At 43.6% G+C, this 12,540-nt stretch overlaps 2 protein-coding genes across 10 annotated transcripts in view; one reads left to right on the forward strand and one right to left on the reverse strand.

Moving 5' to 3' along the window:
* Nucleotides 1-3,651, forward strand: part of nhsl1b (NHS-like 1b) — a 103,371-nt gene extending 99,720 nt beyond the window's left edge. For all 8 annotated transcript variants that reach the window (XM_031727604.2, XM_031727605.2, XM_031727608.2 and 5 more), the window contains one exon: nt 1,149-3,651. In XM_031727604.2, coding sequence (XP_031583464.2) covers nt 1,149-1,824 — 676 coding nt within the window. In that variant the 3' untranslated portion in view covers nt 1,825-3,651. The remainder of the gene's footprint in view (nt 1-1,148) is intronic.
* A 3,598-nt stretch (nt 3,652-7,249) lies between these two features.
* Nucleotides 7,250-12,373, reverse strand: hebp2 (heme binding protein 2). Of its 2 annotated transcripts, none has more exons than XM_031727610.2 (5): nt 12,271-12,373; nt 11,953-12,046; nt 10,389-10,524; nt 9,594-9,774; nt 7,250-9,444 (listed from the first exon to the last, which is right to left on the reverse strand). In XM_031727610.2, exons 2-5 carry the CDS (start codon nt 12,025-12,027, stop codon nt 9,258-9,260), a joined length of 579 nt encoding a protein of 192 aa, XP_031583470.1. In that variant the 5' UTR covers nt 12,028-12,046; nt 12,271-12,373; the 3' UTR covers nt 7,250-9,257. The 2 variants fall into 2 exon arrangements, with proteins under 2 accessions (XP_031583470.1, XP_031583469.1); XM_031727609.2 differs by having other exon boundaries at nt 11,953-12,089; nt 12,271-12,349.
* Nucleotides 12,374-12,540: the final 167 nt, after the last annotated feature.

Consider the following 12,540-nt stretch of genomic DNA (forward strand, 5'->3'; position numbering starts at 1 on the left):
TTGCAGCGTTAGATTCTCACAAACCATTTCCATCCCTTCAGTCCTCCCTCGCACTTTTTTGACCTTCACACAGCGCTGTACATCCCCACAGGTTATTTGCCCTTTAGGGAAGATTTCCCTCCAACGATCTAATCTGAGGATTAAAAAATTTTGTCTCCCTTATCACAGAATGTGTAGTTGTAATTCCTTTAATCATGTTTCTCCTCTCTTCTTCCACTGTGCAGAGAGGGAATGGGTGCAGTGTTTCTAGAGAGGTGCGTAGTGGCAAGTAGCCCCTTTCCTTTAATTAGCGAGCCTTGTTTTCACCACCGCCACGCTGATGCTGCCTTGGGATTAGCAGCAGTAATCCCTTGGTGCAACCCACCACCCCCGGTATCACAGACGCAGATTAATAAGGCTGTTTTCACCTCAAGCCCTAACGCCTCCTAATTCTGCCAGTTGCAGCTTTTATTGCCATGCTTTGGTGCAGGAGTTATCAACACTCAAGGATGAGTGGTGCAGCAGACTACGCTGATACCGACCACAACCACCACCAACCGCCCCCTGCTGAGAGGAGGCCGCCTCGTCCTCATGTGATTAAAACTGCTCTGGGCGCTTTCCTCAGTTTGTTTTTGATTAATTTTATTGTGCCGCGTCTGAGCTTTCGTGCAGCGTTGCAGCTTCTGCAGCTTCTGCTGTAAAACCTCACCGGATTTCTTTTAACCAGAAATGTGTAACTCTTCTTCTTCGTATCCTTCTGTTGTGTTGACATGCCACTCGCTGCTCCTTAGCCCTGATTTATTTACAAGATACGCCACCATGTTTGTTTGCTGGGGGCAGTGCTGACATATGGCAAATTTGGGACAAAGATTTGTGGAACGTGGGCAGCAGAGTTTTAAATGTAATCTTTTTTTTTAAGCTGCAGCACAAACATCAACAATAGTGGGCTTACATGTGTGAAATCACGTGGATGAATAGTTAAATCTGAGCTCATTGCTCCCTGACAACACTGCCCCAGTAACTTAGTCATTTCTCTTCAAAGTCCTGTATTCTGCTCTGTCGAGTCAGCATTTATTTGCGCCCTAAAATGAATTTGATCAGCAGTGCTTCCGCTCGCTCGCTAAGCAGAATTCCTTAAGACGATTTTAAAATCATCTTTTCTTCCACAGGTCAAAGCGCAAGGTCCTGGGTCGCAGGGAGTCCGAGGAAGACAAGACCCAGCCTGGGAGCCACCCGCAATCTCCACCCACCACTCCGACGAGCCTGTCTCCAGGGATGACGTCGTCGTTGCCCCGTCAGTCGGGATCCATCCAGCGCAACCTCCGCAAGTCCTCCACCAGCAGCGACAACTTCAAGGCACTTCTCCTGAAAAAGGGAAGCCGCTCTGAGACCAGCTTCAGGATGTCTGCCGCTGAAATGCTTCGTTCCACTGACCCACGCTCCCAGCGAACGCGCTCCGAATCGGCGCTGGACTCCCCCACTGCTTCGCCCTCCTCACCGATGGCTCTGCACAGCCCGGCCGGTTCCCCAGGCCGGGGTAAGAGGGCAGCTGAGGAGCGGGGCCGTTATGATGCCTTTACCCTGTCCTCGCCGACTTCATCGCCCTTTTCAATGGGTGGATTTAAGTACGGGCGCTCTCGGACGCCGCCCTCAGCTGCCAGCAGCAAGTACAACGCCCGTAGCCGAATCCTCAGCAGCCCGATGACGGTAATCTGCGAGCGGGAAGGGGAACTGGCTGAGAGCGAGTACGGAGACACGGCAGAAAGTCTGTGTCAGCCAGCGGCTCAGGCTGTCCCTGTGCTCAAAGACTCCAATGGCACTTTATCTGAAGAAAGCAGAAGTTAAAAGAGCAGGAGCCGCCCCTTAGCTTTGGGGAGCTGAACTTATTCGTTGTAGCCAGGCAGGGAGCTGGAAGAGGAGCCCAACACAAGGCCCTCTAGAGACACCTTCCTGAGCTCCACCCCCGCCCCTCTGAGGGAGTGGACATGTCTGGTCCTGATGCGGGGCCTGGATACGGCTCCATCACGGACCGGACAGAGCGCAGTCTGAAGCAGAGAAGTGGACCTGCTCCAACTTTTTAAGACTGCCATGATTCTCATTCTTTCCTTCGTTTGGTGATTCACCTTTTTTTGTTCAAAGAATAGTGTTTCTTTTAGACCTGGTGTTCCTAGTTTTGTTTGCCATTTGTTTTTCTGTTTTCTTTCTAACTTCATCCCGCAGGAGTCCTTTTAGTTTCACCAAAGGACTAAAAGTTAAGATGGCAAACTTAAGTGAATTGAAGGAATGGAGAAGTCACTGACTGTTCGCTTAACTTTGCTGCTGTGGTGCTACGTAGCTAGGAGAGAGTGGAATGTAAAAGTGTGCGGGAGGCTCGCCTGTTTTCAGTTTCTGCTTTTCCTCTGCTGGCTGTGGGAAGTGTTTGAGAGCACCATGGCTTGCAAGTGTCAGCTTCAAACAGCCAAATCAATACGTGGAACGGGCGCGAGGACGTGGTACAGCAGATGGCTCCGGGGTACAACTTCACCTACGGTTACCACCGGGGTTTTTTGTTTTTCCCGCTCTTTGATCGGTGGTTTTAGTTTGCAGAGCTGGTGTGTTCAGGGGTCCATAGGAAGTGCAGAGGGCTCAGTGCTGCCACCTAGTGATGGGGAACTGTGTGGAAAAATAGTTGGGGGATACGAAGGTTCAACCAAAACATCAAAATTACTCTCTGAAAAGGCTCATAAAAGTTAGTTTGTAGAATTTGCACTGCGCACAGGTTTTTTTTCACTTTGTGACTTTAAAAAAAATTGTTTTAATAAACCAGTTATATCATGTCATGTCACGTGTTTGGAAGTTAAGTATGAAACGATAACATTAGAGTAAAAGAATATTTTATTATCTTTTAGTGATCGTGTGGGTTACCAAAGAGCTTGAAAAATGAAACGGAGCTGGACGTGACAGCAATCTGATAGTCTGACACCCCCGTGCATCCACCAGACCCTGTGGGGGCCGATTTCTATATAATTTCTGTAATGCTGTTGACCTTTCTGTTTATCCTTTTGCAGTTTTATATGGTTCTGTATGTAAATACATAGAGAATTGAGTTTTAAGTCACACTTGACCTATTTTCAAAGACTTTGTACATTTTTTAGAACCCTCTGTTTGCTGAAAGGGAGTGGTTTCCTTTTTTGTAGATTATTTATTTTCACATAGGAGGGCGTCGGTATGGTTTAACTGGTCAGAGTCAGCTGACGGGTGGTTGAGGCACAGGAAAGAGAGGTTAGGGGTTAAGCAGAGAAATCAAAGAGCCACATTTAGCTGGCTGACCCCAGCGAGCCGTTATTCTGTTAAAGACGCATGAAAAAGATAATAATATCAATTTTAACCAGCCTTTAATCTGAAGTCATGCCACACTGGTGCTCATGGCTGAATAAACGTGGTCTCTTTAGGTGACAGTCGTGAGACTTCATAACCTCCTAACAGCCATAACTCCCTGTGTGTTAATCACCTGTGACCAAAAAATGTGTCTCCCAGAGCCCGCCAGGCTGTGATTGAACGCTCACGAAAGCATCTGTGCTTGTGAAAAGACAGAGAGGACAGAAGAAGTAGTGGGAGTGGAGCTGAAGGCAGGCTGCTAACGCTCTCGTGTATGTCTGTGTAATAAAAACAAGGTGATATTTAAAGAACGCATCTCTGTGTCATTTCTCTCTGTGTGTGTGTGTGTGTGTGTGTGTGTGTGTGTGATTCACGGCCATCTGCCGGCTCAACACCCCAAATCACAGCCTCATTAGAGCCGTCGCCATGGCACCCACACTCGTCTGTCATCTGGAAAACTCCCATTATTCACCCTCCTCCCTCTGCAGGGGTCATCACTTATATCTCCTTCTGGACATCCTATTAGGACACACTGGGTTAGAGCCTCTCGCGTGACTCCCAGTTAGCGCTGAGCCATCCAGAGTTGACGCTGCAACTTCTCAATATTCCTGCAACAACGTCCTGCAGAGAGAGACCTATAAATACCATTGTGCCACTGGCCCGTTCAGTCTTCTCAGGGGAACAGAAACGCAGACAGTGTCTTAGTATTTTAAATGAAGCCCCGTCACCTCTGATTCAGCAGCCACCTGCCCTCTGATGCAGCGTCCATCTGGCTGCGAGACGGGAATCAATATGAACTCCCCGCAGCTATAATCACACTATTGACACTTCACCGCTTCCCCCAGTCTTCTTACATTCAAGACCACTCAATGGAGAGTGTTTATAAGGCATGGCAAATAAAACGGCTGATCGCAGGGAGGCCAGGAATAGTAACCGCATGTGTTTAGGCTGGTGAACAGAGTGCTGCTTCACTTATTAAACATCTACCTTTTTTGCACTTGATTCCACACAGAAAGACTCCGGCCGGATGGGGGAATCAAACCAGGACCTTCTTGCTGTGAGGCAATAGTACTAACCACCGTTTTTATGCTAATAATTTTCATGTGGATTCAAATCCAGGTTGGGACCTTTCTGCGTGGAGTTGTTGGAGCATGTTCTCTCCGGTTACTCTGGCTTCATCCCACAGTCCAAAGACGTGCATGTTGGGTAATTTGGTTAGTCTAAACTGACCATAGGTGTTAGACCTATGTGTGTACCCCCACCTTTCGTCATATGACAGCTGGGATAGACTCCAGCACCTTCTCATGTCTGGATAAGGGAAAGAAAGGTGGATGGACTGATTTGGAGGGCATAAAATTTTACAATGTGAAAGTATTTAAAGATTCCAACACAAGAACACTATTAAAAAAAAAAGCATAATAGTAGAAGAAAGTGTTTTAATCAAGCTAAATACTTCCGCTTTAACTCATAAGGGCTTAAACCACAGAAGAAAACAGTTTTTGGGGACCCGCTTAGAGGATAATGAAGCAGTTATGTAGACTCCTTTCGCCCAAACCTTTCCAATACTGGTGTTTAGGTGTTTCTGTCTGAACTGTGTTAAACTCTAGCATTCATTCACCAGTCAGCTGAGCCAAACTACCATAGTTAATGAATGGCAGGAGTTATATTAATCTAAAAGAAGACAAAGTTCTTACATGTGCATTATGAGATATGAATACTACAGGGTGGGCCATTTATATGGATACACCGTAATAAAATGGGAATGGTTGGTGATATTAAAGTCCTGTTTGTGGCACATTAGTATATGTGAGGGGCAAACTCCTCAAGATGGTGGGTGACCATGGTGGCCATTTAGAAGTCGGCCATCTTGGATACAACTTTTCTTTTTCAATAGGAAGAGGGCCGTGTGACACATCAAACTTATTGGTAATGTCACAAGAAAAACAATGGTGTGCTTGGTTTCAACGTAACTTTATTCTTTCATGAGTTATTTACAAGTTTGTGACCACTTATAAAATGTGTTCAATGTGCTGCCCATTGTGTTGAATTGTCAATGCAACCCTCTTCTCCCACTCTTCACACACTGATAGCAACACCGCAGGAGAAATGCCAGCACAGGCATCCAGTATCCGTAGTTTCAGGTGCTGCACATCTCGTATCTTCACACCATAGACAATTGCCTTCAGATGACCCCAAAGATAAAAGTCTAAGGGGGTCAGATCGGGAGACCTTGGGGGCCATTCAACTGGCCCACGACGACCAATCCACTTTCCAGGAAACTGTTCATCTAGGAATGCTCGGACCTGGCACCCATAATGTGGTGGTGCACCATCTTGCTGGGAAAACTCAGGGAACGTGCCAGCTTCAGTGCATAAAGAGGGAAACACATCATCATGTAGCAATTTCAAATATCCAGTGGCCTTGAGGTTTCCATTGATGAAGAATGGACCCACTATCGTTGTACCCATATACCACACCAAACCATCACTTTTGTTGTGCCAACAGTCTTGGAGGGATCCATCCAATGTGGGTTAGTGTCAGACCAATAGCGGTGGTTTTGTTTGTTAACTTCACCATTCACATAAAAGTTTGCCTCATCACTGAACAAAATCTTCTGCGTGAACTGAGGGTCCTGTTCCAGTTTTTGTTTTGCCCATTCTGCAAATTCTGTGCGCCGATCTGGGTCATCCTTGTTGAGATGCTGCAGTAGCTGGAGTTTGTAAGGGTGCCATTTGTGAGTAGCTAATATCCGCCCGAAGGATGTTCGACTAATGCCACTCTCCAGTGACATGCGGCGAGTGCTATGCTGTGGGCTCTTGCTGAATGAAGCTAGGACAGCCACTGATGTTTCTTCATTAGTGACAGTTTTCTTGCGTCCACATTTTGGCAAATCCAAAACTGAACCAGTTTCACGAAACTTAGCAAGCAGTTTGCTGACTGTAGCATGGGAGATGGGTGGTCTCGTAGGGTGTCTTGCATTGAAATCTGCTGCAATGACCCAGTTACTGCGTTCACCAGATATCAACACAATTTCGATCCGCTCCTCACGTGTTAACCTCTTCGACATGTCAATGGCTGTGAACAAAGAGAAACTTGTAAATAACTCATGAAAGAATAAAGTTACGTTGAAACCAAGCACACCATTGTTTTTCTTGTGACATTACCAATAAGTTTGATGTGTCACATGGCCCTCTTCCTATTGAAAAAAGAAAAGTTGTATCCAAGATGGCCGACTTCTAAATGGCCACCATGGTCACCACCCATCTTGAGGAGTTTGCCCCCTCACATATACTAATGTGCCACAAACAGGACTTTAATATCACCAACCATTCCCATTTTATTACGGTGTATCCATATAAATGGCCCACCCTGTACATCCACACAGTTTCTGTTGCGTCCAAACTGAGCAGTAAATTTCTCCAGTTAATCTCACCAGAAAATGAAAGTACTTTCACATCATCAGCTCGAGTTTCAGCCAGGCTGGAGGGGAGAAGATAAAATTAAAATACAAAACTGTGGTGTTTAGATTAAAACAGTGAGCCTCATTATACCAATCCCCTCCACAGCATGTTTCGCCTTGCTGAGCACGGCCAATGAAATCAATATGCGTGTGTGTGTGTGCATTCACAGAGGATTTAAAAAAAAAGACAATTTCTGCTGAGTGTGTGAACATGATATTGGGAACAATTCTGCCACAAATAAAATGAGTGACTCAGCAGACAATCGGGCTGAGGGCGCGAGAGGAGATGTGAGGTGAGGTGAGGATGAAGGGCGAAGTGAGCCGCGGCTGACAAACCATCAATACGAGTGCCGAGGACGATCCAGATTTTATCTGTTACAGATTACAGTTTCATGTGGTCAGTGACTGAAAAAGCCCAGCATGAAATACAAATGACAAATACTTAAACACACATTTATGATCCGAATAATGGTTTAATCATGAGTTATTGATTAGATAACACAATTTACATTATTTAAACTTTCAAATTTCCCAATATTCATATCAGTGCAGTGCTCGTCCCATCATTCTTCATAAAAGTACTACCATGAGTAATAAACACACACTTAATGATTATATGAAGATATAAAAGAAAAAAGGCACATTTTTGTTAGCTCTCTTTGCCAATATTAAACCAAAAATGGTCAGTCTGAGCAATTGAGCACAAAGCTGGTTAAACACACATTTATATTCGACAAAAATGACAGCTTATGAGACGTGTGATGTGACGGGCCCAGCCATTCATCACAATGGATGCAGATGCGGTCGCAGTGGCAGTAAGTGAGGTCTGAGAGCAGATAAACTGAGATTTAACGACGCTCGGCCGCCTGCCAGGCAGAGTCACCTTCCCAGCGCCAGAGCTGACTGACAACAAAACCTTCTGCTAAACTGTGCAGCTGATCTACAAAGTCAAAATATGTTTAATGCTTAATCCCTTGCACTTGATCCCTCTGGTCATAACGGATTTGATGCGATCCCTTTCTATAACGCGACTCAAATCCAAGTACCAGGAGACACATTTTCACAGGCTGAACTCGTGGCGTGTGCAAATATTATACTCCAAAGTTCAATGAAAACAAATATGAGGCTTCTGCACTTTTAGATGCACTGATAATTTTTGTGTGGATTTACTTTTTTTTTTTATGGACTGTGAGTCCTCACTAAACTGCAAAACACTATTTTTTCCCCCATTTTGACCGCTGATTCACATAACTCTGACTGACAAAGCCTCACAGTTGCATCTAATAGCCTTCAGACTGCACTTTTACACACAGCGATGACTGGGTTTATCCGTGTTTTAATGTCCATAAAGGCACTGGTATTATTTCAGGACTGGCTTCAGAACCAAATACGAACATTTCCTTTGCTTTCTTTGTTTCCTACACACAGTCCTGTCACATCAATATGTGAGTGTAAACAAGTAGTAGTTAGTTGCCATGTTATTTGAACATTTTTCATAGCAAAGGCTTCGACTTGACGTTGCAGGAAAAAGCAGCTGAAACTGTTTGTTTGAAATTTTGTTTCATGATTATGGGTTAATTGTTTTCAGTAAGTTTTCCATTAAGACCTGCAGGAAAGTCTACCTCAGGAGGAAGAGGGTGCACAATACACATGTTGCCTTCTTTCTTTACATGCAATTGAAGAATTGGTAAAATATATATATATATATATATATATATATATATATATATATATATATATATATATATATATATATTCTGGTTTACTTTTGCAAGTCTCACATATTCTGAGTGCAGCCAGTGATCCTAAAATAGATATATTTATGGTGTCAGCATGACTTCAAGATCTTTGTTGATGGAAACATCTGATGACACGCCAAATCTAAGCAGCGTCGCCTGAGTGACACGTGGCTGCTCTCACCTGCTAGCGTAGGCGTGTAAATGAAAAGCAAGAAGCTTCGTGTCCGTCGCACACAGGAAAGGTACACAGTGTGCTCCCACAGTGAGCCAGCCTACACTGCCCCCCTGGAACCGGCTCACACTGTGAATGTTATCGGTTACATGGGTGCTGTCCCTGCCCTGTTAGGCTAAAACATCTGCTGTGAAAAAGGAGGTTAGCAACATGCACAATTAAAAGCCTAAAATTAGTGTATTTTAAAATAGTCATTAAAAAAAATATTGTTTTAATTAAGACGCACTTGTGGGGTTTTCTGTTAACATAAGAAACATTTTCTTGACTACTTGGCTCCACCTGCTGGTTATATTGCTTCATATGGCCGACAGGACCTCTAGTTGTCATGTAATTAGTCTCCTTATCAAGTTTTCCAGTGAGTAATCAGTAACTTTTAGTGGAAGTAGCAAATCTAACTTTTTTTTCTGGTCAAACTGAAATGTATCGAATCATCACATTTAAATTCCCATCACTAACATTTTGATAGGATAGAGTGTAACCCAGGAACGCTCTACTGCTCCTCTTCGTTCTTGAGGATCCAGACCTCATTCCTGCGGTTGGTCAGTTTGAAAGGGCTGTCGTACCCGGCTACGTAGTACGGTTTCTCGACGTATTGGACTCCATCCCTCTTCAGACTTTCCATAAGTTTCAGGAGCTCCTCACGCTTCATGTTATCATTGGAGAAACCACCGTATGTCCTGGAGGAATAGACAAATGATAGATTTCTTTCTTTTTTTTTTAAAGGAAAAAAAAACTAAACCACTCATGGCTGATCACTGTATTTGTTTTGGACTTTCACAAAATAAACAATCCAAAGTCTGACCCGGCGGCTCTGTTTGTACCTTACCTGACATACACCGTCAACTCCTTCCTGTGCTCTATAAACACCTCGGACTCGTTGGGCTCGGGTGGAGTGGCCTGATGCTCCTCTGGGATGTAGAAGGATACGGTGAACTGAGATTCGCACGCAGGGCCGGCCCCGGGTTTCACGTGGCACGTCACGGGGGCCGTCATCTCCACTTTGGCCTCTGTAGAACCAGCAAGAAACGAGGTTCTTTTGTTGAAAAAAAAAATAAAAAGAGTAGCTGCACATGCCAAACATCATGATGATGATAATAGGGCTGAAATATAACCAGTTTGTGTAAGATTTACAGATGTTAAATTTCCTAAACGAACTATCAGTCGCCAGCTGGTGAATCGAAACTTTGGTGCATGGTGACAGCTGTACAGATGGTTGGGCTGTAACCATGATGTGCGCCAGATGAACAGGATTAAACACCATGTTTACAGATCACAATCTCCTTATGCTGCTGACCTCAGGAGCCAGCAACACAAACAATATATATTCTCATAAATATTGCTGCAAACTGCTGAGCAAGGCAAAAGTAAGAGAGGGGGAACTGTTGCAAAGTGCTGAGCAGGAACTAAAGTGCACTTTTTCTGAATTTTCCATCCGTTGATGCCTTGGAACTCCTCTGTAAATTTATTGTGCAACATTAAAATACTGCCATTGTGACGTGCAGGTTTTGTAACAGATTTGCCACAGCGCCACAAAATAAAAGCCTTAAACAACTCCCACAGCCTCAGCAACACAGGCTCAGCTTACCTTGCGTGAAGGTAATAGCAGTAACATGAAACTCACTGTTTTTATTGTTGCCTTGGATGTAGTTGAAGAGTCTACGGAAGCCAGTAGACAAGGCTGCTTCCAGCTGCATCCCGCTCACAGAGGTGCTCACCCACTTAGTGGGCTGGTAGGTGCGGATTTCATAGTCCTGTCCCTGCCACGCACAGGCACACAGTGAGGATGACAATTGGTTATTATTGAGCAATTAAAAAAAATCCAAGATTTTGTATACAAAATGCCTCGAAACTGAAAAATACAATCACATTTATCTTCAAATGTGTGTTACAACAAAAATATCACTCATTTAGCCACAAATCTAGAAAATTGGGGTTGTGTGAAAAAAATTGCTGTGTGAAAATTCCACATAAAACATAACCCAATGATCTGCAAAACTCATAAAAGTATATTCTATTCACAATAGACCAGAAAAAATATATCAAATGCTTAAACCAAGAAAATATAAAACTTTTAAGAAAAATATTGGCTCATTTTGAATTTGATGGCTGCAACATGTTTCAAGGTGGTGTTAAAAAGTAACAGCTGAAGGATCATTTTGCACTAATTAGGTTAACTGTCAGCCCATCAGTAACATGACACAGTATAAAAAGGACATCTCAGACTTTAAATATCGCATCATCTACAATATATAATATCAAAAAAATCTCAGAATCTGGAGAAATTTCCGTGCGCACGAGAAAAGGCCCCAAAATAAATTCTGGATTCTTGTGACGTTTGTGCTCTCGGGCAGCATTGCTTTAAAAGCAGGCACGAGTCTGTCATGGAAATCACTGCATGGACTCAGGAGCCCTTCCATAAATCACTGTCTATGAACACGGTTCACTATCCATGAATACTCTGTCATGCAAAGAGGAAGCTATATGAAACATGATCCAGCAACACTACCTTCTTCTCTGGGCCAACGCTCATTTAAAATGCACTGAAGCAAAATGGAAAATTTCTGTTGTCAGACATTTCTTTTGTCTGCCCCCTCCTGTAGTTCCACCCCTGCTGTATATACAGGTTTTACAACAACACATACAGCTTATCCAACGTATACAGCTGGCATCCAGATGACGTTTTTCTCAAAGAAGGCCTTTTATATTTATGCTTAACGACATACTCCATCTATTACAATAGCACAGCTTCATAACAGGAGAGTCTGGGTGCGGAACTGACCTGCCTGCAGTTCACACATTTCACCACTTGAAAACATTTAGCTCATTATGAAATTAAAAATGCAACAAAAAAGGGCTGTTAATCAGTTAAAAATCTTATATCAGACAAGACTTTCTCGAATTTGTCTTTATTCTTGTTTATATTCAGCACAAACATCTGGATGATCTACTGGATAAAATCAGCATCATAACAACTTAAAATTCAAAAAGTGGAAATATGCATAACGCGGTGCACACACGACACAGGGGTTAATAGTTTAACCATGTTTACTGTGGTTTCCTCTGCTGTCGACTGAACATCAAGCACCCATTTAATGCACATCACCCTGTTGTCCCGTGACAGTGGGGACAAACTCAGACCAAAGGTCCAATATTCAGTTTTATGAGCTAAACTGCAGAGCACTTACCTTTTTCTCCTCTGCAGTGAATTTCGGATTCTGCAGACCAGTTGAGAACAACACTTGTCCCACAGCTTTCAGCATGACTGATGATCCAAACCTCCTTTTCCAAGGACAAGACAAACGCAAACTCAGCTTTCCAGCCGCTGCAAAGTTACACAATGATGTAAAACCGCGCATCTTAGGTTATTCAACAACTCTCTACAAACGCAATGACGCTTTTTTTTCTTATTTCGGTGGACGTGTAGCTTTTTATCAAAACACAGCAAAATTATTTTTTACAGTAAAATAATAATAACATATAAAGATAGAAAAATACATAATTACCAGTCAACTCGAGGGTTTGGTAACCGATGTCTGGGCGAACAAGGTGTGTGCTGTGAGGAGCGCTTGTTTTCGTAACATCTCTTCCTGTTACATAAATGCGCATTTTGATTGGCGGACCGATTGTCTCGTCACAATGGGACACGCCCCCGAGTAAATACAAGCCTTCTCCTGGAAAGTTCAACTTCAGCCTGAATTTAAACCGGTTTGGTCTGATTGTGTACACCCTTTCGTACCAAAAAGTGATTTCCGATGTGTGTTTGTGTGTGTGTG

The sequence above is a fragment of the Oreochromis aureus genome, linkage group 15 (genome assembly GCF_013358895.1).
Source record: "Oreochromis aureus strain Israel breed Guangdong linkage group 15, ZZ_aureus, whole genome shotgun sequence".
NCBI classification, from domain to species: domain Eukaryota; kingdom Metazoa; phylum Chordata; class Actinopteri; order Cichliformes; family Cichlidae; genus Oreochromis; species Oreochromis aureus.